The sequence below is a fragment of the Pseudopipra pipra genome, chromosome 13 (genome assembly GCF_036250125.1).
Source record: "Pseudopipra pipra isolate bDixPip1 chromosome 13, bDixPip1.hap1, whole genome shotgun sequence".
Classification (NCBI taxonomy): domain Eukaryota; kingdom Metazoa; phylum Chordata; class Aves; order Passeriformes; family Pipridae; genus Pseudopipra; species Pseudopipra pipra.
In genome coordinates this window covers 5,238,833-5,264,125 of record NC_087561.1, presented here as the reverse complement: position 1 = coordinate 5,264,125, position 25,293 = coordinate 5,238,833, and the positions used below count along the sequence as shown (strand labels likewise).

The 25,293-nt window shown below is 39.7% G+C and overlaps 1 protein-coding gene across 1 annotated transcript in view; it reads right to left on the bottom strand.

The window, feature by feature from the left end:
- AFF2 (ALF transcription elongation factor 2) overlaps positions 1-25,293 on the bottom strand; it is a 302,951-nt gene that overhangs the window by 16,455 nt on the left and 261,203 nt on the right. The window contains exons 10-20 of the mRNA XM_064669750.1: positions 24,918-25,080; positions 23,370-24,389; positions 21,136-21,260; positions 14,847-15,081; positions 12,773-12,912; positions 12,173-12,236; positions 8,675-8,811; positions 5,304-5,375; positions 4,849-4,942; positions 2,084-2,131; positions 1,530-1,579 (exon numbers count right to left, since the gene is read on the bottom strand). Of these exons, the coding sequence (XP_064525820.1) occupies positions 1,530-1,579; positions 2,084-2,131; positions 4,849-4,942; positions 5,304-5,375; positions 8,675-8,811; positions 12,173-12,236; positions 12,773-12,912; positions 14,847-15,081; positions 21,136-21,260; positions 23,370-24,389; positions 24,918-25,080 (2,148 nt within the window). The remainder of the gene's footprint in view (positions 1-1,529; positions 1,580-2,083; positions 2,132-4,848; positions 4,943-5,303; positions 5,376-8,674; positions 8,812-12,172; positions 12,237-12,772; positions 12,913-14,846; positions 15,082-21,135; positions 21,261-23,369; positions 24,390-24,917; positions 25,081-25,293) is intronic.

The window sequence follows — 25,293 nt, the reverse complement described above, 5'->3', positions numbered from 1 at the left end:
GCTGCCTACTTTGTGGCCAGACAAGAATTTTCTCCTCCAGTCAAAACCCACTTATTCTAAATCCTGAACACCCAACAGCTCCTTTAAATAGCAAGGGAGGTGTCATCACCTGCAGAGCACACACTTCATCCTGACTATTATAGGACAGGAATAAAAGGATAACTTCTGCTTCATGAAATGTGTATGTACAAGCCACTTCTTAAGAAAAGAGATGCAATGCTCCAGTGGTCTATTTCATCACTAAAACTTTAGGTAAATATTTATGTATTTTTACTGCAATACAAGGTTTCACTGACATTTAAATGCCTCAAAAAACTGGCACATAATGAATAATCTAATTTAGTATTGCTTTTCCAGTGTTAAAATATATTTTCAGCTTTTATTTAAAGGTGATTTTGTATTTCATCACTTTAGTTTGTTTTATAATCTATACTTAAATATCTATATACACACATATTCAAAATAACTGTGTATTTGGGGTGTATATGTTTATATACATACACCAGAAAACATTTTGAATTACCTAAGACAATATTTTCTCGGTTTTTTACTGCTTGAAAACGAAGTCTGCTTGAAAACTTCATTTCTTTGTGTGCTAAACTTCAACTCCTTCTACAGTTTTATTATGTTGTTTCCTTGGCATGTCTAATAGTAATTTCTTCTGAACTACCAGAAAGAGACCATTAACAATAATCATTTTCACCTAGAATTGAGCCCATGCTAGTCAAGATGGAAAAAAAGTTATTAAAGTCCTTCACCTTTGTTTTACCTGTATCTGTGTGATACAGGAGGAAGGAGCAGGAAAGATGTGTCAGGTGGCAACAGAGATTGCAAGATAAAGGCAAGGTTGCAGCAGCAATGCACCTTCATTGAACAGCAGATCATAACTGAATTACCCTGACTTCATATCTGAGGTGAGGGTGTTTTAACGTTAGTATAAAGTCACTGATAATTGGCTGACTAAGTGCCTTCACATTTTCACCACTATTATACCTTCAGTTTTATTAAACAGCACTTACCATATATCAATGAAATATTCATTGGTCTTTCATTGCTGAACGAATCATTGAAAAATCATTGCAATGAAGGTTAACTTTACTTTGCCTTCCTAAAATGACACGGTACTTGCTAGCTAATTAACAGCTATTTTTATGGCCTTCATTTGGCTTGAGAAGCAAACTGTCAAAGAATTCAGCATGGACCCACCACAGCTGAATTTAGACTTAAGGGGGCTTTGCACAGATGAAGGTGTGTTTCAGCTCTTCCTTCCCAATCACAGTGGATGGCTCACACGGGTACCTGATTTACTCTGGTGGGAGCCCCTCACCCCCACAAGCCCAGGGCAGCTGTACGATCAATTCTGTAGACAAAAAGAACATTTTCTACCTAATACATACTTCAAAGACACCTGTAGCTCCCAAAATGCTGATCCCATGGCCTGTCCTTTGCCTTCAGAGGCACAAAAACATTTCCCCCCCCTTTTGGAACCATTTGTTCCCACACTAAAGTACTCAGCAGAAAATACTCACTTTCCATTGCCGCCCCAAGGTGAGGGGGCCTGTGAGGCTTTTGAAGAGTTCTGTAAGTACAAAACCAAAATGTAAATACAGGTGATGCAAGCACATGAATACTGAAGACAGAAGCCTCAACACTCCCCATTTTCACTGCAAGAGCTACAGTGCATATAGCAGAACAGCTCTGCACATTGGTCCCATAATTAAGTGGCTGGTGGATGATTGGTAGGTTCCAACCAGTAGCTTGAAAGTCACTTGATGAAAGAGGGAATAAGTTCCAGTAAAAGCAGATGTAGGTCACAAAGAAGTGGTTTAATTACCACTGAAACTTATTCTACAAAGTAAGTTCTTGAGAGTGTAAATGACTGCTTATCATTAGGGGGACCTTCATTATTTTAATAAGGAACAAAAAGAATTTGGCTTGATGCCTTAATGAAATTAATCCCTCCCAAATTGCTAGGGAAGGTGGCTTGGGATTCAGATAGTAGTATAAATAACATTTCTAGTAAGGATCTGCTTGAATGCCCTTGTTTTTATGTATTTTAGTTGCACAAATTGACTTTCCTTACCTGCTTACTCATTCTGCCTTTCACGTCTGTGTAGCACCTTGTAAAACCCTGTACAAAAAGATTGCCGAGCAACAATAAAGCCCAGGTTTTTCCAGACTTGCTCAGACTGAGTGGTTATTTTATTTTCCATACAAAGTGGTAGTATCAGGGCTGAGGCTATCTACGTGTGCTCTCTGAAAATAATCACTCAGCTGCCTTTCTAGAAGTCAGCACACACAGTGAGAATTCAATCAAATTTAACAAGTTCTCTGCACAGTATTACCATTATTACAACGCTCATCCACTTACTGTAATCACTATTTTGCATGGGAGGCACAGAGATTCAGTGGAGCCCAGAGCCCACCCTTGACTTCTAAAACACAGCAAACAACCCAACAGTGCTGTCCAAAGCAGCAGACACTGTCAAACCATGACACTGGCCTGGCCCCTGTGTTCTGCACAGCACATGTGTAATGGATATTTTTGCCACCTGCTCACATATAGGAAGGAGGGAGATCCTAAACTGCCCTGGAAATTCAGAGATGAAGAAGAAGCTTTGATGTTAGGTTCTGTTGTCTGGGGATTGTTCCCAACATTACCTGGAGACAAATTATAGGTCTGTCAAGATTAAGACTAGATCTCAATTGGAGTCAGTCATTTGATGATAAAAATATTTAGCAAAAGTATTTCAATGACTATTGACAACACATTTTCAAAAACATAAAAATCTTCCTCAAACTTTCAGGGGAAATACCTCAGAGGATGTCACTTTTTCTAATCTGGAAAGGTTTGATTTCAATTTTAAAAATTTATCACTTTAGTTATATTTTACTTCAAGTTGTCTCTAAATTTCAAAATTGCTTACATGCTTTATGGTTATTTTCTGTATTTAAATGTCAAAAATATCAACTTGAAGTTTTTAATTGGAAATTAATGAGTACCAGTTCTGTCCACAAATGGTTTCAATTTGGACAAAGTGGCATTTGTGAGGAAAAATATGGAAAACAATTCAGCCAAAAAGTTCCTCTCCAGCTCTGCTGTAAACAGGGGGCTGCTTTTCACAGTTAAAACTGTGTAAAATTCCTGAATAACAACTCTATTCAAACACTTAATCTCTTTCATTTGTATTACAGATTCTCTCTAGTGAACACAGAGAACATGGTGCAGCAATACAAAACTAACATGTAGTTAATAGCTCTCATTCTTTTCTTTTCTCCTCCTGTGCCTTTATTACAAAACATATAATCTGTACATATAATCTGTACACACTCAAACACTACTTCTAGGAAATGAGTTACAGTGCCCATAGCACACACATTTGCTGAAACACTCAGCTTCAACTGGATGCCTAAAATAGCATTTCTGATTTATTTTATTACATTTAACAATTTTTTCTCTTATTTTAATTTACATTAAAAGACATTTTCTCTGTGTGGATGCAGTAAAATGGTCTTATGCTGGGAGTATTAATATATTCTCTGTTGTACCTATTTGCACAGCTAGACAAGTAAAGTGGCTTTAAGGCAAAACAATCCCCCCTGCATACCCTTCTTTTTTTTTTTTTATCATTACTTTCTGCAGAAAAAGTTTATCACAACTATTTGTCCAATAATCCTTTTTTTTTTTTAAGAGAAAATCTACATTCATCCTGGATAAAATGTGAAGTGGGTGGAACACATTTCATGAAAATGCTGAGGTTACAAATGTGTCTAGTTCAAATTTAATTTGTTTTGCCATTCCCTGGCTGAAAACTCCATGAACACAACAGAGGCACTACTAATGGTGGCAACAGAGACTCCATTTAAGCACAAGACCAGGAGTAACATTACTGAAGCTGCAGAGATACACACACAGAAAAAACACATGGGAAGTCAGGACTAAGGTTGCTTGCATGATAGTACTGGAGTTTTACAGCAGAAGGACCATTTTATCACCATTTACGTGAAAATATTAAAACTGCAGTGTTAGAGGTTTTACTGGTTTGCAGTACCAATATATGTCAAAGCTTGGAACAAATTCACAGCGGCTGAAAACACCAACAAAAAAAGACTGATGGGCTGACAAGACAGTATAATTACCTAATTATAGAATAATATGTAGTAATAAAGTACAAGAATTAATGTGTGCTTCAAACAGCATTAACCAGTAAAATGTAAATATCAAAACCTTGGCAGAGCTGAAGAAAGATTCTATTTCTCTCTTAATCTAGCAACAGTGAGGATTTGTCATTCTTACACTGGGTAAACAGCATTTGACAAGGTAAAACAAAACATCCCCAAGTCATGACAATCAGATCTCCACTTAAGGTAAAGAGAAACCTTCAAGATGTAGATAAGGCAATTTGAAGTTCCACAGGAATAAAAGGAGAAATCTCTGAGACTGCAATAAGCTTCAGCAAACCTCACTGAATTGAAAATCCAAACTTAACTAACTACAGCCTAAATAATTGCTTTATTATGGTTCACTGGGGGTCAGTTCATAATCGCTTCCACATTGAAACCTTGAAAGAATCAGGTTCCTTTTTAGAAACTTGCATAAACATTACATGGTGTTGAGAATAATGTTATTTTAGTAGAATTACTGAGTATGGTCCTTTGAATCAAGTGACTAATCCAAAAATCCCCTAAATCACTTCTGTCCTCACTCCCTGGCAGCCATCCTGCCTGCATTTCCCCAGGGAGAGGTTAAATGTGGGACTTTTAAGTCACACAGTCATACTTGTGAGAGCTCTCGGTGCTGGTATGAATTTCATTTCATATCAATAAATTAAACAGAATAAAGATTACCTTAAAATATTCCATCAGAGATCTGGAGTACTTCATAGCATGGTCCTTCTTTAGTTTAAACATTCTCAAGTAGAGAAGTGATAAGCATCGGTAGCTGTGGTAATTAGGAAAGGATTATGTTAATTCCATTGCTTAATGAAACCTATAAACTGTAAAAAAAAAAAAAAAAAGCTGACCTATATTTTGTAGTTTCTGTTCTAAGGTTAAATTTTGAAACACAAGCAAATGGAGAAAGAAAAAAAAGTGGTCAAAAGCATTAATATCCCATCTTGATAAGAGTATAAATTAGAAGAATAAATGTTTAGTCAGCTGCTGAAGAAATCCATTAGTTATCCTTTAATAGTTTAATGGAAAACAAGAATAATGATCTTCTGTAAGCTGCTTAAGTAATTCAGTACTTTTAAAGTCCTCCTTAAGATTTTAGCTGCTTCTCTCATTGTCACAAAGGGACTTACCATAAAACTGCTAATTTCTTGTCCCCTTCTGTGGCAGAAGAGCCTGTGAAATTCTTGAGTCTCATTGCATACCTTGTCAGAAAGGTGAGGAGAGAAGAAATTGAGAGTTAAGATGTTTCCAAGCATACTAGTAACAATGAAAAATAACAGCCACTCATAGACACTCTTCTCCAACCGCAACAGTTAATGGTCACAGTGTTCTGTAACGATGAGATCAATGTAAAATTCAACAGAAAGCACCGCTTAAAATCTGGAGGGCTAAAGTAAATCACCAACCAATTTTCTGGGCCAACAAGGTGAACTATTCTTGGATATATTAATGATATTATATCCAGCCAACTAGGCTGAGTCCTGCAAACATTTGTGATGAGTGTTGGACAGAAGCATAAGATCTTGGCCCTCTATGTACTGAAGCGTAAAGTAATGTATAATAAGATTTTACATATAATACTTTGGGCTTGAATAATATCTTGAAAATCCTTCTCATAAATGCTTCTTCAAAGCTTTTAATATATTTTATATAGAAAATGGTTTTAAATACAGGAAAGGTCACGTTCACAGCTTTTTTAATTCATGGGTTCATTAATTTATGAGTCTTGTGTACTTGGTCTTCCCTCTCTATTTAATTGCTGCTGTCCAGCATTTGGATGATCAAAGATTGAGTATTCCTACCTCCCCTGTCTTTTTTTGCTTTAACTGAGCATACTCCATTCCATGCATTTAGTCTCTTGAAAATCAATTCATCGCATAAAATCATTGTTCTGAGCCCTAATGCAATTTCACAGGTACTTGTGTTAGAATAAGTAATAGGGTTCAGCGTTGCGTAAGAAAGTTTTAAGGTATCCAGGCAGTCTTGATGAGTCCTCATTTACAGGGAGGTAATGGAGTGCAGGCAGGCTGTGCTGCTCTGGCTCTGCCTTCTCCCACCACCCCCATCATCAGCACCCAGCTCCCAGCTGTAAACACACCACCTGATGTGCTTCCTGTCCTATCTCACCTGCTCCTTGGTATTGTTGTTCTAGTCAAACTGAAGGAATCTCATCAAACACAAAGATATGTGTCTCTTTGGGATTTTCAGCGTTAAGTTAGGGATTTTAAAATTACCATTAACTTAAAACACATTTGACAGTCAGATCTCTGATATTCCCAATCTTTTTGATGCTCCACTTGCTTTCACAAATAGGTGTCTGATGCAGATACTCATGACAGACACAGCTAATGCAAAAGGGGAAAACTAAGTTTCTGATAAAGGGAGGAGTAAAAGTGAGAAAAATCTCCTTCTATTTGTTATCTCACAGTAAAAATCTATGTCAACATTAGCAGCCACACTGAGAAAGAGGCTTGGCACAACTGCATACTTGGTTTGTACATTCAGCACACACTGTAGCCCACAGGAATGATACCTTTTTCCATGGAGTTTACTGAGCCTGTACCTGCTCACCTGGGCAATCACTTTTTGTCCACGTCTGACCACTGACAGCAATTAAATAAGCAAATCAGTCTCACTGGCTGCTACAAGATGCTGCATGCATCTTGTATATTGGTATATTAAGCTCTACCTTTGGTGGTAGGTCGTGGAATTGATCTCACCTGACTTTAGCTATTTAGATATCGGAGGTCTAATATAACAAAGTTCTCCAGTTTCTTCCATAGCCAAAAAGCAGCTCCAAGAGCAGTTCAGGTGCTGCTGCTTCCATGCCAAGGTTTATCTATCATGTAGCCTGCAGCAGGACTGTGCCAGGAGCAGCAAGGCAGCGGGGCTGTGTATGCGGAGGAGTGGCAGCTGCTCCAACACACAGCCATGCACTCAGCTGACTCCACCCAGCACCAGCACTGCAGGGGACCTGCAGGTATTGCCCATTTGTGAGGGACTCCTGGAGCTGCCATTCTCTGACTTAAGTGGTGCATGTGTTATGACTCCCGGATGAACAAAGATTTTTGGTCTGTGAACTCTGAACGAACTGCTGGACGGAGGGGAAACATTTTCAACTGTACTGTGTGGTTTTCTTAAAAAACAAAAGCAGGCTACTATGAAAAAGCATTGCCTTTTAATACCATTTATCCTGGCATGCAACTGCAATTGTGTAGTTCAGGACATACAGTACTGAACTGTCCCCTGCCAGAGTGCAGGACAAGTTTTGGCACAGCAGAGAAGTGGTAGGCTGCTCCTTTTCTAGGTCCTCTGCTCCCCAGGGTTTAACATGGATCAAGTGTTGAGTGAACATAATTTTTTTCTTGAGTGATCTCTTTAGATTTTCTTCTTCTCTTTATGAAGTGTGGAATGCAAAAACATGTTTTTAAATATTTAACAGGCATATTATTTACCTGAGAGTAAGAGCTTCTTAAGATTTGATACATTTTATTATGCAAATAACTACTTGCTCAAAATGTAAAACATGCATTATCTTGGCAGTCCCTAATAGCTAATCTGGCATGTTAAAAAACCACCGTTGTCATATTAAAAACCAAATATTTAGGGCCTGATTTGCCTCCTTTTTTTCCTCTTGTGCAAACTTCCAGTAATTACACTGACATTAATGGGGATATTCCCAGCATACACTGGGGAAAGCAAAGGTGCATCACAGTGCAGAGGAAAAATCCTGTTGTTCTATTTACAGGTAAATTTAATCCTGCTTGATTTCACGTTGATAATTTGCTCAAGTAAAGCAAATAAGCCCTTAGTTACTCAAGAGACCATTATTTCTACGGAGCCAACACTGAAACAGCTATAAGGAATAGTAGCAGATTTTAAAGTAATAATTCAGACATTTTATTAGTAAGTAAAGGCTCTCTCATCCATATTCTAACCTATGAGTCTACAAAACTGTATTAAAATTAATTCAGCTGTTTCACATTCCTTTAACATTAAAAATACACTGTTTTCAATACAATACATATGGAAGCTTCCTCTCTGACTATGATCTTATGTCCCAAATTTCAGCTTTTTTCTTTTTTTTAACAGCCAAGTTATAAAGCTCTAAAACCAGGGTTTGTAATAGAAATCCTGATAGACTCCCTTTAATGTTTTGAATTATAAAACTACACCTTTTAAAAGACAAGTGTCATTGCCAAACAGTGAAATTACTATACTTTACTTCCACCCACTACATTTCAATTTTAATTTTATGAATATTGCAAATTATAACACTCACATTATAACCTCTAAAGGGGATAATTTATAAAAGCAGTGTCCATCAATTATAAATTTTCCATGACATTAATAAAATGGCAAGAACTAATTATGATGACTTCTGAGATGAAGATGCCTTGGACAAATCATTAATACGTCGAAATGGTATTTTTTAAAACATAGCAGGTTCTAATTATGACTGAAATGAGATGATGAAAATGATCACAGAAAGGACATTAACCTGATGAGTTCCACAGTCTCTGAGTACATGGTGTATGGAGATTTAGCTTCTAATGGATCTCGCTCCATAGCGTTCCCGCACTCGATGAAGGAGAGGGCAGCATCAGCATAATTCACGGCTTTACCGAACTTCTCCAGCTGAAATGGGAATGACACCGTCAAGAAAATCCTTCAGCTTTAATTTCTAGGTAGGCAGATCATCATACAAAGGAACACTAGCGTTAGGATGAAAGCAAAGCGACACTGGTAATTAAGAATGATTTCATATAGTAATTAAGGCAGGGCCTAATTTTTTACCAGATCTTTTCAGGCAGTATGTGGCTGGATGCTCCACAGAGGAAAGTCAATGTTATGTCCACTGACATGCATGGATTTACACAGGCAAGGAGAGGCACTAAGCATGTTTGAACACATCCACATCACTCCTTTATAGATGAACTAAGTTTGAATGTCACTATGCAAGGGTTAAGTAACAACTCCATGGCATTTGTCTGATGTCATATTCTGTGTTAACTGTTGATCAAAAAAAAAATCTCATCACTTATGTGATGACTGAAAGAGCAGGGGGAAAAAAAAGGGAGACAATATAGCACTGCTAAATATTTCATTTTACTAGGATTTTATTGCAAAAGGTTTTAGCCCTCATAATGGTTGTGATTAAACTGACTTAGACATACTGATTTCTTTTTTTATGTGTAATGAATATTATATATGACATTTTTATAGTACGTATTTTATAATAGTATTTAACATTTTCAGTTTTTGATAGCTGGATGTAAGAATTCTACTAATGTGGCATTTGATATAGGAGATCCAATATACTTTAAATAATTTAAAAATTTTCTTCTATGTCTCTATCAAAATATTTTTGATGCATCCGCATATGTTTCTGTTCACAAAACTGAAGCCTATTTTAGCAACATATTAAGCATAACACTTATTATTGGTCCAAGATAACAGTATATTTGTCTTTATGGCTCCTTCTAAACCATCCCTATAGCTAGTTCCCTCTGCACACCTTTAATTTCAAGTTCTGGTCTTGTGCATTGATTACATACAAAGCCTTTGTATAATTGTTAGGTATTAACTGAATGATCAGAAAAGGGGAATGTTTCTGACTGCTTTCTGTCTATTCCAATGGCTGCTTCTCAGCATATTCTTCAAATTCCTTTTTTCACTTTGAAAGAATTTCAATTCATTTTGGAAGACAAAAAGCTTTCCAAAGATGACTTTTTGTGGTATGAAAAACGAATCTGGCTGCAAGCAGATTTAGTGCAGACACAGATTTCAAGCCAGAAATGGGATCCGATCCTATGGAGTAGGTGGAATGACTCCAGTTCATCACATCTCAGTCAGGAACACAGTCAGGTCTCCAAGATCTCTTCCATAAGGTACAGTCAGTTGCCACTGCAGCAGCCCACCCAGATTAGTTGATCCCTTACTGCAGCCCCAGACAAGGAGAGGTTTCCATGGGGTTGCTCTCGTAAGACATGAAATGTCCTGCCCTTCACCAGAAATCTATTTTCTGTACAAGCTCAGGAACAGCATTGCCACAAATCTCATTAACATTTGCTGACACATTTTGAGGTCACATGCATTATCTTTCCAGCCACTGCAACACATCTTTCAATGATGCCTGTGCTTTGTCATGTCAGCACCAAGTAACCAGCAGCAATTGTTTCCATAGGACAAGTAACACTACGGGATCGCACAGCAAATGTGTTACACGCAGATAACTTGTGTGCAGCTGCATTGGGTGGGGAAAAAAAAAAGTTGAGATCTAACTAGCAGAAAGAAAAAGCAGATTCTTTGTTCATGGATATTTATGTCTGCCAACAAGTTGATTGCAGTGGATGGCCTCACAGTCCCACCAGGGCACTCGGGGTGTCGAACTGCGTGCGACAGGCACGGCCTGCCCGCAGGCAGCGGTGGGATGTGCTGTGCCTGCTCCTCTTAGTTCTGCTTGAGAAACACCCCTGATTCTGAAAGGCACAAGCAAAGGGAAGAGGACAGGAGACAGGTCAACACTTTCTGAGTGTGTCAGGCTGTGGAGGGAGCTGGGTTGACATGGCACGTTGAGATCATCGGGAGCCTGAGCCTGTAAATATTTGCTTGTGTGGAGCAGGTATCCCTGTGCCAGAACCATGTGTATTTTGTTTAAAGGTCACCCAGCTGTGGGAGGTGTTGTCAGCCTGCTCCTGCCAGCCTTTCCTGCCTGAGCTCTGCTGAGCCAGGCTGGAAGCGATCAGGCCACCTCCTGTAAACGGGCACGTCGGGAGGGATGACTGTCACCTTACTGACAGTCAGAGCAGGCTGCCAAAACCTGAACCTGCCTCTCACAGAACACACACTTGGAAACACTGTGCCCCAACCCAAAGGGAGCCCAGAGAGCTGAAGCAGGCAGCTTGACATGTTAGCTCTCGCTGACAGCAGAGGGAGAGCCATTTCTTTTTTGTTTGGTTGGTTTGCTTTTTAAAAACATAGCATGTGATTGTTTGGGGTTTGGTTTTTTTTTTAGACAACACTGGTTCCCAAGCCTAAAATCTCTAATGTGGAATGACAGAATATGCATGCAAAATCCCCACAAATAATAAAGTGAGAGGTGAATGATCACCCAGTTCCTTTTCAGTTGTAATTTTGAGGGGGCAAAGAGATGGCCACGCTCCATTTTAGACATCTTACTTAAACTAAGTAGAAGAGCCAAGTTCCACTAAATCTGCCTAAATGAGCTGCTGTTTTGCACCTTATGTACCTTATAGGAGCAAAGTACCTACCTACAAAACAAATGTCTATTAAAGGCACTTCAGGGCTGGCAAAAGTTCAGATTGAACAAACCCTGACAGAATATAATCTGCCAGACTATGCAGTTTTATCAAAATCAAAACACCTTGCAGAATTGGGCCAATCTTATTGGAATTTCATGTGGAGTAAAATGAAAGAAAAAGCTTTCCCAGCACTGAACTCCCTCATTGTAAGGTTTTTTGGGAAGGCTTTCTCTACCAACCTAACAGCGTGCAATAAAAATGAATGTACTATGTAAAAATGAATGGTTGCAAATTTTAAACAATTGGATTGGAAATAGCAGTTTTACCACATGATAATGGGGTGGGAAGGTGATTTGCTTGTCCTGACTTTCTGCTATGGAATATTTCAACATTTCTGCTTTAGGCCCAAAGTGAAGAGGAGCAACAAATTTCAAATACACATCAACTTTCATGAAATTATCTTGCATCCTTCACAAACAGCATGATTGTTGCTCCTCTTTGGATGAAACACCAGCTATTGTAAGGAGCTTTTTTTTTGGGGAACAAATACTTAAAGGCTAGGAATGGTGTTCAGGGTTTGCCTTGTGCACAGTGGGTTTATGGAGCACAGTCTGAGGCATACTTTATGCCCAACAGCAGGGTTCCTCTTGGTTTTAGAACACGTGCAGAATGTCCATTTTTGTAATACTGAGTTCCACAGTGGAGAGGAACAAAAAACTCCAGTGATAACCTACCAATGCATCTGCTTTATGCTTCAGCTTCTTAGCCTCTTGCATGTAATAATCCGCATTGTGAAGCCTGGAGAGACAAAATCAATTAATTCAAGTCTTTGCTTTCATACAGTTGGACAAACATTGTTTAAAAAATTTGCTGACTGCTTTCAAGAACAAGTTTGAAACATACATCCACTTATCTCTTTAAATCTTAACCTGATATCAATCTGAAGCTGCTGTATGCAAAGATATGATGGGTGACCAGAATGTAAAATAAGTACCTGTAGAAACTGGCCACCCAAAGGACCCATTAATGTGTGCTGAACAGAGGAAAAGGAAAAATATTTTAAACTAATTAAGTATAAGAAGTTTCCATTAGAGGAGCTAAAATAAAAAGATGAAGAAGAATTACCGTGAACCAACATTCATGATCTGAAAACATTTATCAACAGAGTCTTCATTAATCAGTGACAACAGTTCATTTGTGAAGATTAAAACTGTGTATGCCTTTGTGCAGCACTATACACACAGGTGCCCAAGAAACGCTTTCCCTGGGAGCTCTGCTTGCAAGGAAATCCCAGCTACAGAACATGCAGCTAGCACAGAGTCAATAAAACTTACACATCATCAAATGTTATTTTGGGTCTTCTGGGCTCAGAATTCCCATTGGAAAGTGTTGGCATTGCAGACCAGATGTCTGGTTCTAGATGGCTGGTGTCAAGAAGAGTGTTGGCTGTTGGTGTATTGTGAGATTCTTCCTCCTAGAAAACACAGGACTGTTATTCACAGTTCAAACAAACACCTTCCAACAATTTCAGTGCTCCCATCCACACCCCCCACCCCCAAATGAAAACAAAAGCCCTTCAAACAAACAAAAGGCTAAGACACAAAGTAGCACTCACAGATACCCAACTACATCCAGGTTACCTCACCAAACCACCCTTCCATTCTTCATAACATGAGTCTAACATGTTAATTAGGAAGCATGACTACACTCCAGAGTCCTCACCTGAATTCAATAATTTACACTTTTAGGTGTAATTTTTAAGTTGATATCACAATGTTACCAACTAGAGACACTGGTTAAAGCAAGGGTGAGGAAATCTAATGCAGGTGGGCTGGAGGTAAACTCAATTTCCTTCAAGGTGTATCACTAACATAACATTTTTTTCTTTATTATTAGGAGCTAACTGTTAAGGTGACTGAAGAGTCGGCTTGGATTTCATCAGGGAACAATTTCTGCACTCTTGCTACAGAGAGAAGAATGGAAAGCAGAAGTCAGGAGTTGTGACTTTGATTAAAACCATCAGCATAACAGAAGCATTTAAATCAGGCAATTGCAACTTGCAAGGTTGGTCCACAACCAGATAAACTAAATTACAGATGAACCAATGAACTAGGGAAAGAATTTTAGAGGAAATTTATTTGGAGAAAACTATTTAGAGGAAAAATATTTCATGTATCAAGGTAATAGATTAACCAAGGATAAATCTGACTAGAGATGCTGGGATGAGAGGAAGAGGCCCTGCTGTTTACATAGCATTGTTTATATGCTGACATATGCAGTTCATTTTGGCATTGATTTCAGTTGAAGGCGTGTGTATTATTGTCGCAGCTTGAAGTGACACAGTGATATCAGAAAGCAACAGGGATGAATGAATAAGGTGAAGCGATTTGTCACCTATGATCCAATGCAGCTTGTGAGTTTTGCTATTACAGTGCAGGGTAACAACCTCTCACAAAGTGGTGAACTGTGAAAAATGGGGCTGTGCATGTCCTTTTCTGTGGCAGAATTCTCTTCTTGTCTTTTTATCTTGACAGCGACACTAAGATACAGTTTGATACTAAATGATGTGTTTGAAACTCTTGAGGGAGGATTGTTTTCTAAAATGGGCCAAAATCCTAATGTTTCCCTTTTTAAGCTAAAAAGAGGATGACAAACTGATGTAAAATTTTACTTTGTTTTAATGAATTTCCTATGCAGTTTTGGCTCTTTTTCATGTGTTTTCAGCAAAAAGTCATCCGAATCTGGTGAAAAGCAAGCAGGAAGGAATTGTCTATAAGAAAGCCACTGATGGGGAGATTACCCTAACAGAATGATGTTTTTCGGGGGGGGGGGGGGGGAGGAACCCTATTTACATGGTATCTAAAGGCTTATACATCATTCATGGAGATTAGGTGTAAATAAACCTTGCTGCTGGGAGCCTGCAAACCTGAGAGAGGATATTAACATGCTGAGTGTGCCACGGACAATTAGCTTTTTGTTAGATTTTTTTTTTTGTCTGTTTAGTTTAGGCTGCAATATTCAGTAGAACTACAGTGCCTATTTCTGGCTGAGATTTGGGACAATTATTCAGGTGATAGTCCTAAAGTTTTATTTTCAAAATGTGTGTGTTGCAGCTACATAGTTAATACTAATTGCAGCTAATTGGTGGCTGCAAAGGCTCTTCTCTGAGGCTCAGGGACCTGGCGTTTTAAGGAGTGATAGACAACACCACATAGATGCCTAATGCTGGCCTAAAAATGGAACTTGCAAGAGTTGCTCATGCCTTGCTCTACTACTCACTGCCCTTGAGTGTGGCTACCTAAGCATTTAGAAATAGATACTGTAGGGAAAAAAAAAATCAAACAGAACAAAGCTAAGTTAACTTTATTTTATCTTGTTCACTTCCCGCAGTCGAGGCTGGTTACTTACACAGATTCCTTTGGGGTTAGAAGAGGATTTATTTTCATTCTTTCTGTGTTTAGAGACAGAGGAGGAAGAGCTGCTGGTCTGGGAGGCGTTTGTGACAGTGGTCTCTTGGCTGAAGGAGCTGTTGTCACTGCTGTGCCGCCGGTGCACAGGCTCATCCAAGAGTGGGGATAACGGAGGAGGGAACAGCTTCTCTTCTCTTTTCTTTGTCACCTTCTTCACTGAGCTACCACTGCTCCTGGGACACAGATAAAACCAGCTGCACTTCAAGAACCTTGCTTAATCCTCCACAGCACAAAGCTCTAGGTTTTATTTACGGGGAAGCCAGCTGTACCCTCAAATCCATCCTGCAGTCCCCCTGCTCTACCAGGTGAGTCACAAGGGGACAGGCAGGGACAACACAAGAGCTGCCTCTGCTGTTTCAATGACTGCAGAACCCTTCTGCTTTGGAGGACAACTTGCAGTGCATTAGTACAAATTGCACTCAATTTAAATGCTAATTTGAGTCAGTCTTCATTTGAGAGGTCATAGAGGTTCTGACTCAGCAAAGTGCTGGAAAGTTTTATGCACAGGGTTATTTCCTTTGACATCAAGTATGACTATTTATGTTTTTAACATTAAGCATCTTTTTAAGAGGTGGATTAGGGCCCACATAAGCAACCTTTGCAAAAAACCCAAATAGCACATGACATGAGAACCAAAAAAAGAAACAACTGCAAAATGATAATCGTAACAATAACAAGATAATAATTATTTAACCTCTAGAATAAAACCAATGTTCAACACTATATTAAAATGATACATTGTAGCTGGCAAAAGCTCTTGAGCAAATATTGGCTGATGAATTGAACGTGATTCAGAAAATGAATGTGGTTTTGACATGAAAGCTCAAGTAATATGATAATCTATTGTCTGTTTTATGTACAGAAATTGTTAGCTGGCTAGAAATGGCAGCTGTGATACACAGTAAAAACAAAAAAAAAGCCTGGTAGACCTTTTTCCACTCCAATCCATCAAAAAAGAAAAAACCAAACCCAACACCCCACTGACTGTTTAACACGTTAATCTACTCATAGATTTTTATTTCAGGTACTGTCCCAGCTCAGTCAATGAAGATAACCTGAATTTTAATCTTTTGTTAGACATCTAATATTGCACTACATGATCATTTACTTTTCATGATTATTGACTAAAATTTCAATAACAAATTAAGTCAACAAGAATTTATGTTTTGTTCACACTTTCAGTCAGTGTCAGGAATTATAGATCTACTTTGCCTTACCGTAACCAGGAAAAGAGGAGAAAACCCAGGTTTCCTTACTCCTTATTTTGGAGCTCTCTCATTTCAGTCTAGCCTCTTCTGCAGTTTCACCACCAGTATCAATATCTACACCTGCTTTGGTTATTCCCCTACTTTGGGCCTTTGGTGATACAGAAATATTTTAACCTGTCTGTGAAATCACAGAGTGAAATCAAACAAACTCCTCATGTTTCAGGTTTTATAGCTTGTCTACCCCAAACTATTTTAATTCAACTGAAGCAGAGTTAAAAATATCTTATTTGAAAGTCTCTGATATTAAAGATCTTCAGATGAAGAAATAAAATGAGCCCAGAATTCATATTGCCTTACATTAGGACAGGGATGGATGCTGTCCTGCTTGGAAAACACATGGGCCCGAAGAAGATCAAAGGAAAGCAACCATGTTGGAATAGGCTGGCAGTTCTTCGAGGAGACTGATTTTATGCACATGTGGTCCTGCAATATGTCCTCCAGAAAGTTCTCACTCAAAGCTCCATCTGTTAGCTTTCTGACCCCCAAAGGGCATTTTGGAACTCAGACAAGTTACCATAGTTATAGCACAATAACACTCTGAACTCTTTCCAGAGGAAAGTTTTCCAAAGGAGGGTAAGCACTGCCCTGACAAAGCATGCATGTGTTCTTGGGTTGTACAAAGGCAAAGCAGACAAAGTTAATGAACCCAGGAGCAGAACCCAAACCCTCTGCCTCCCAAACACACGCCCTTCACAGGGACCCCTGAACATGCATGCATGGGTGGGAGCACAGAGTAAAATTGTTTTCTGTGCCACTGTGCACAGATGAGTGTGGAGCTGTTCTTTTTCCCCAGGACAGTTCTGCAAAGGGGAGAACAACTGAGTCTGCAGCTCTATCTCAAACTCATCTGAAGAAACACAGAATGGGAGACACTGAACAAGTCCCATTCAGGATCTGACCCTACACCACAAGTGAGGTTCCTCAGTGCACCTGTGGCTATTTTTGGGGCTAATTCTCTGTCCACAAAGTCTACCACTGCATGAGGAAATTTAAGAGACATATAAAGCAACTGATGCAACATTCCTCAGGTGCTACACAGAGCTGAAGGGATTAAGAGGGTAGTACAACAAAAACTTAAGAAGGCTGCAGGTGCCATGATTAAAACTTCACTACTTAAAACTTCACCAGTTCACTTTATCTTTGGACTCAAATATAAGATGGAGCAAACCAAGGCATAGGTGCAGCTACTCAGCTCTAGAACACAAGTCATTCTGTGGGTGGGAAGACTTAACAATGCAGTTATAATTCTGTCTGTTTTTTTTTTTAATTTTCTTCTGCTATTGCCCACTTAATCCTATGAGGTTTTGCAGGAATTAAGATGATAATTTATTTAGCAATGTTACCTCCCTCAGATTTACTCTAAAGCATTTATGTTAACAATAACCTCCATGAAATAGGTTGTTACCAGCAGTTAACCAGATTGTCACTTTGCTTTGGGCTGTTAATGGCCTAAGAAACTGGTCTTTGATTGCAGTAATCGCTAATTTTGAATGAATTTATTGCAATAATTACCGAGACTCAATGGTTTAATTTGCTGACATGATTGTTAGTTAAAATATATTTAAAATCTAGGGAGAAACACAATAAAAGTGCAAGGAAAAACTACAAGCAGAACTGATGGTCTTGTGGCTGCAGGGTTTAATCTTTTGTGTCTGAAAAGGCCAATTATCAAGGAAGTAGAAGGTTTCCCATCTGCTTTTTTTTTTTTTTTCATCCTGGTTTGTTTTTTTTGAAAGCAAGCAAGCAGGCAAGGAGAGGTCAGTGCATGAAGAAGGGAGAATTTCCAGCTACTCTCACATTTCAAGCTGCTTTTCTTTGCTCTTTCTTTATCCACTCCTTGTGGTATGCAGTGGTATCTCTGGCCTGTTAGCGAGACAAAGCCACTATCTATACCAGTCACTTGGCTTTCCTTTGCCTCTGCTCCCCTGGTCCACAATGAAATGCTGCACACTGATGGTGTATCTGACTTTCTGCAGGGGGTTCACAGGGAAAGGTCACTCCCACATTAGCTTGGACCAAATGGCAGCAACTGAGTGAAGCTGAAGTCATTGTCAGAGATGTGAAGGCTGCCTCTACCATGAAGGAACCCCAATGAATGCTGCTCTGACTCCCCAAGGGATCAGCTAATATATATTGCCAAGTACAGGTGCATCTTCAGCTAAAGGTCAAACAAAAGGGAATGGGAAATCTTGAAAAACAGGCAGAAATGCTTGCCTCAGACAGACTTCCAGCATGCCTGCTAGATGGTGGGCATGATTCACTGGTATGAGTCCAGTCTGAAATTCAGACTCACAGTTTGCATCACCAAATAACTCTCTGTGTTGCCACAAACAGCCAAATGTTGGTGAATAGTTCTCTGTCTAGCCTGGGTCTACCGATCAATTATTCAGATATAAAAGGTATTCAGCAGCAAATACAATTAATGCTTAAATTAAAATTGGTCTGGCAAGCAAGTAAATATAAATAAATAATCCTCTGCTGCAAAGCAGGCAGCTGATCTGACAAAAATCCAGCCTTGCAGCAGCGTTTCAAGGTATTACTATGAATTGGACAAAACACTGAATCATCTATTCCTTCATTTGCTAGGAAGTATCAGAAATAAGGAAAATACAGTGGTAATAGTATGAATAGTTATATTTTAAGTGTCAGGTCAGATTTAGGAAAAGGCATCAGCCCCAGAGTGTGTGAGGGAAGGAACTAACAGAGAGATAACTATGGCTTATGCAATGACTACATAATACAAACCCACTCTTTGGTTGTGCAAATGCCTTTTAAGCTCACAACTTATTTTAAATTTCTACACTCAGTATGTCTAGTGATAGAAACTTGTGGAAATTAGGCATTTAATCGCCTTATTAGACATGTGACCCTTTAAAAATTAATTGTGCATCTTTTCTTGCTTTATTGAGCCCATATATTTAAGGAAAGATTATGAGAGAAATGTATCCAAATGCCTAAACCATAGCAAGGCAGCCAACAGGAGCTGCAAAAGCACAGGTGTGACCTCTCTTTCCCTGATTCCTCCAGACTCCTGAATGTCTCTGAATTTTGGCCCAGAGATCATGGTCTTTCTGTGAAAACACTCTTGTACCAATAAAAAAGCCCAGTGCAAATCTCTGAAGTCTGCCTTGGGGAACTTGGCTTGTTGGCACAGGGATCAAGTTCTAAAGGGAGAGACCTAAGGTTCCTAGTGAGTGAGAATATCTTGGAACTTAACACCTTCTTAAGGGATGAAGATCACCACACCTGTAGCTGAATCACCCTCGTTTCTCAAAGTCCTTATGTAGAGACTTAAGAGTTCTGAAAGAAAACTTAGAACCTTTGGGAATAAAGAAGCAAATGGCAAAGCCTGTCTTTCAACCTTTTACCCCTGAAGTGTTATTTTCCCCCATGACCTTGAACAGTGGACTTTCTTCTGCCTTCCTTTAAAACTTTACCCTCTGGAGAAGAGAACCATTCCCAACTGCTTAAAAACAATCTGAGGCTCTCCAGAAATTTATCTTCATACAGTTCATCCAGCTCCCTGATCTTTTGGGAAATACAATGATCTACATTCAGTTGCAGGTCTCTGGGGGTTGAAAACCTGAATTATCAAAAAATATTGCGTTTGTTTCAAGCAAATTCAGAAGACACTTATAACAACTGCAGTGTGAGCCACGTCTCAGTTACTGTGGTGGAAAAGTCAGGAAATTTTGTTTCAGAACTTGAGGCAGATGAGAGAAAAAACTAGCATATGGAAATAACTATTGATGGACACAATTATGTTTTAACAGAGAATACCAAAGGCTTGAAAGCTCTGAGGAATCAAATTAATGACCTGGAAAACAAGCTCAAATTAAGAAACATCAGGTTGGGGGTGGATCCTTAGGGCCTGCTGGTGACAAGAATAGAAAGATTTTTTTTTTTTAATGGATTGTGGAGGTGTTGGGGATGGATAATCCTTGATTCCTTCAGCAATATATCTCTGTTCATTGTGTTTCTAGCAATGATAATGTGGCAACACCCATCAGGATGTTTATCAAATGTGCAACACGTTACAGACGACATTGAAACTTTCAAGTCATCTGCCTTTTCCAGACTCCAATTCTGATTTTCTCAGTGGCAGAATGAGGGTTTAGTTCAAGGACTGAAGTTACTCTGTAATTACAGCAGTATAAACAAAATGATGGTCAACCTTCTTTAATGGTTTTAAAATTAGTGTGCTTTATCCAAATTTAACTACTACTACCCTCAAATTGTTTTCAGAAGCACATTGTGATTTTGATTTTTTGCTTGTCCCAAAGCAGAAAGAATTGCCTCATCTCAAAACTATAAAAGCACAAAATTGTAACAGAAGGGAATCGGACTCTTTGGTTATTTACAGAATGTTAATCTTGTGGCTCTATAATCAGAACCATTATTCAGGTGGCACCTGTTTGCTCAAGCATTATAGCCATGTAAGACAGTCCAAAAGGCACAAACTTATCAGATGGTATGTCTGCTGAAATACAGAGCACGTATGTCTGAAACATTTAGGATGGTCACCCCTGGCATTTCTGGATACACAGCTAAAAGAATAAGAGCTGCTTAACGGAACGGCAAAGTCACTATTTCATTCAATAAAACTGAGAACTGTCTCTTATGAAAATGATTAAAAAAAATAAATTCCAGGCAATCAAATAAATCCCACTTTTAGTGAGATTCTCTGTCCACAGAGGTTAAAGATGACTGAGGCAAGAAAGAACACTGAGAGAATGCAATGTGTGTTGAAGAGTACAGCAGGATTGTGGCAGCATGCTGAATTCCTGCAGTCCATCAGAAGGATGGACAAAACCATATGGATTCTGTTCCTGATGGAAAAGAATACCAATGCTGTGTCACTTATGCTTATGGGCTATAAAGCCCATCTACACCAAAGACATTTACTGAACAGTACTGTGAAATCCCTCATGAATGTTATGTCAAAAAACCAGAACTTACTCTTTAGTGCTGGTTATTCTGTGGTTCGGTATCGGAGAGATACAAGGTGGGAGCAGGCATGAAGCTGGAGGGTCCTCCAGGCGTGGCTTCTTGCTTTCAACAAAGGTGTCCAGGCCTTCTGTCTGCTTTAATAAAAAGAGGTAGAGCATAAAAAATCCAGCATTTATAAACAACTTCACTGGCTATTAAGAGGGTCTCAGGAATCTCTGAATTTCCTTTATAGTAGCAGCAATTAAAATACTGGTTTAAGAGAAACGAAAATCACCGGAAATCAGGGCTAAACCTGCTCCAAACATGAAATGAAGTCATATAACAAGTGACGTAGCAGATAATTAGGAAGCAAAATGTCTCACGTGCTGAAGTTATCTTCTGTAGTGCATTGGAACTTAATTAATAATTCAGATGCAATGACTAGATAGCACCAAACCTTACTGAAGTAAATAGCTTTTACTCATTGACCTAACAGAAATTGATGGGAAAACTTCCCTGAGTAAGTATTCCTAACAGGACTAAGAGTACAGGACTGAGCTGGGGTAGTCATTAACTGTAACAGCTCGTTTAAATTTGTTTTGGAAGACTCCCTGATGCATGACTTTTGTGCCTGAACTAGGATGATACAAGCAAAGCTGATTATTGCTCTGTCACTGGAACCTTCATATCAGCCTTCAAGCCCACTAGTAGATGGCTAAAATAAATCTTTTAATAGCATGATTTAGAAACGCAAATCAGTCTCTCCCTACCCTGCTTTAACTGTTGATATACCCTCAAGTCATCCTAATTGGCTTGTTTCCCTTTGGGTAGCAATGAACAATCATACTGCAACTGAAGGGGCTGATTCAGAGCCCAGCTTATGTTTGCACAGGCCCAGAGCAAGATTGCGCATTTTGTTACTTTCTGATTCACGGTCTCGGTTAATGAAATTAGGAGGTTCCAACTCTCATATAACCCGTTATTTCTTTTATCTCCTGGGAACTCTCAGTTTAGTTGCCAATACTACACTTGTGTTTTAGTCAAGATTCCTTCTCTATCATACAGACACTAGCAAGAATTACCTAGCGAGATTTTTTTTGTATAGTTAATATGCACGCCGGTGTACTTATACATACACATAAGCATGGACATTTATACTTCCTCCTCCTCTTCTTTTCTCCTTCCTTCTTACCTCTCTACCTTAAGTGTACAGCTAGAATATAAATTGAATAAAAACCTGCTGAGTTTACTCATGTGATTATTTCCACTTAATTCAACAGGGAAGGAGCCAGTGCAGTGACTCATGTAGGCAGGGGAGCAGACCCTGTGTCTGCCTGGCATCTTCTGTCTTTGTCTTGTATTAACTCTCTCCTACCACTGGACTGCTCAAACTCAGGATTTCAATAAGTCCACTAGAACAGAAAGCTGAAGTCACATTCACAAAGATTTGTAAAATTTGGGGTATAAATAAAATACGCTATGATGACTTCTCTCAGACAGACCAGAGCACAAGCATTTCAGATGGGAAAACTGACTACAAAAATTCATTCATGATACAAAACTTCAGGTTTTTTTCTGAAAACACATTTAGTTTGAAGTGCAATGTCATATCCCACAAAATAGGATGCCCTTGGGCATAAATAACTTAAAGCACATGATAAAACACAAAGCCTTCAGTCAAAATATATTTGCTTTTTGAGGAAGCCGTGTAGAGAGAGTAGCTAGTTAGGCAAATTATATTTCTATGAATCCCATTTGTTTATACCACAAAACAATATAAAACTAAATTCACCAGGAGCATAAGCAAGCACCATTCCACTGACTTTCATGAATCCCTGCCTGTTTAAGCCAGTGGTGAAACGCCTTAATCCTAATTCATAATGCCTTCCAAATAGAAGTCACATTTTCTGAGTATGGCTGAACCTGTACTAATAAGAACTCATCATTTTGATCTTTCTGCAGATTACAGAACACTGGAAATTAATAGGTAAGTGAGCAAATACAGTGAAAAAGCTTGTAAGATAAATCTCAAAAAAAAATACATTGTTTATTGATTTTGTTAGCTGGGGTTTGCTTTCTGCTAGTTTCTGATGTTAATTTTTGGTGCACTTTTAAGTGTCCTCTGTAAAACCAGTAAAGCCTCAGTGCTGTGATGCCTCCCCACAGCCCTGCTGCAGGTGCAGTGACGAATCACTGGTTGTGGTCCTGACCCCGAGGGTGCTCAGAAACTCACTGTTTTCCTCTAAACAATGAAAACAACTTACCTTGTGTTTCCTTTTGGATTTTATGGAGGGTTTTTCAGCTGCTGGGGTCGGGGACTCTCGAGATGGTCGCCTGTGTTTCACATTTGCCTCTCTCGGTTCACTTTTCACAGGCGTGGTCTCAAAAGTCTCCTGTCCAGGTATCCTAGAGAGTAAACTGAGGTCTATTTTCACCCACAGAGATTTGAGTTCTTCGTATTCTCTCAGTGGGGACAGAAGTTCGTTTTGTACGATCGGGATGGGAGAAAAGAGCTGCTCCTCCAGGTCATTGCTGGTCTGGTCAATGGATGTGTTGCTGCCATTGCTCGTTAAACTACTTACACTGAGGATGTTACTGCCAGAGTCCTTCACTTTGACACTGCTGCCAGACCCAGTGCAGGCTGGCAACACTTTAGCCTGCAAGCTCTCCTCCTGGTCTGTGTTCGAGTCAGAAGTAGATGAATCCGTTTCAATGAATTCCCGGGACTTGGGGACAATTTTGCTGGGGCCTCTGTACTTTTTCTTCTCTGAAGTGAGACCTGTGCTAGTCCGTGGTTCTTTCCTCGGAGCGGTCTTCCCAACTGCTGCTTTAGTTCGAACCTTTGGCTGCTCGGGGGGTTCCTGTGTGTCTTTTTCTTTGGGAGTGTTGCTGGTATTATTTGGTTTGGGCCAGTTATACTCTTCTACACTGGAAGTCCTTTCTACCTTTTTGGGTTGCTTTTTCCCAGTAGTCCTTTGTGAAGTTGGCTCATTATGAGCTGGTGACTTCTGCTTGGAGCTTTTTGCCTCTGGGGTTTTCTGGGCAACCCGTGGTTTGGCTTTCTCTCGGATGGGACTAAGGATCGCCCGGTCTTTGGAATCGCTCGGGGGCAGGCTGCTGCTGAGCTTCCCTTTGTTTGGCCCTTCGGCCTGCTGGTTGCTCTGGGCCTGGGAGCTGGTCTCGCTGTGGGGTTCATTTTGATTGTTGATGATGGTCTTGTTATGGGGGTTCACTTTATTAAGCCATTTATCCAGCTGCCATTTGTTTGTTGAGGGGGGTTCAGGCTGCAGGTTGAATGACAAGGAACAAATCTCAGACAGAAGCAGTGCTTTTCCCTTTAAAAGAGGACTTTTTTTAACATACCCTTTTATTTCAGTCAACTAGTGGTGACTGCTAGTTTTATGGGAGTATTTATGGAGTATTTATGGTTAATTAGGCTTCCTTATCTGGTTTACAATGTGGCCCTGGAGAAATTTAATACAACTAAAAAGTTTAGCTAGTCCCTGAAGACATAGTTTTGTCATGTTGCCTTTCCTTAGTCCCAGCTGAATACTGTGTCAATAAAATCTTCTCTAGCTACTGGCAAAAATCTAAATATTTCTTAAAAGCAATTCAAATGTAGGCCAGAAAGATTCTTCCAAAAGCTGGAATGAGTATGTGGGTCATACATGTGAAACCGTAAAGGCAAAAAAAAGTGAACGGCATCAAACAGCACAGAACTCCGACATCTCCCTAACAGGGAGCAGGATTTCGCTCCCCTCCACGCTTCCCCCTTCAAGCCCCCGCTGGGGAGGAGCTGAGTGTGGCTTTACCTCTGGCGTGGCACTGCGCGACTCCTCGTTGCACTCGCTGTCACTGGAGCTGCTCTCGCTGTCGGAGTCGGACTCGGAGCTGCTCTCGGACTCGCTGGAGCTCCCGGAGCCGCCGCTGGAATGGGCCAAGCCGGTGGCGTGTGCCGCTGGCACTGGCAGGCTGCTGTGGGGAGAAGATCCTCTCTTAATGTGCTCCTGTCTCTTTTGAAGTGTTGCCTGGAGGGAGCCCCCCAGTGAACCCTGGACTGCCCTCAGTGCCACCTCCCTCTCCTGCAGTGCAGACCCAGTGAGAGCTCCAGTGGCTGTGCCACTGCGGAGCCACCAAAGGAGCTGTTTGGGTTTGTGATTCATGGGACACGTGATAATGTTAATAACG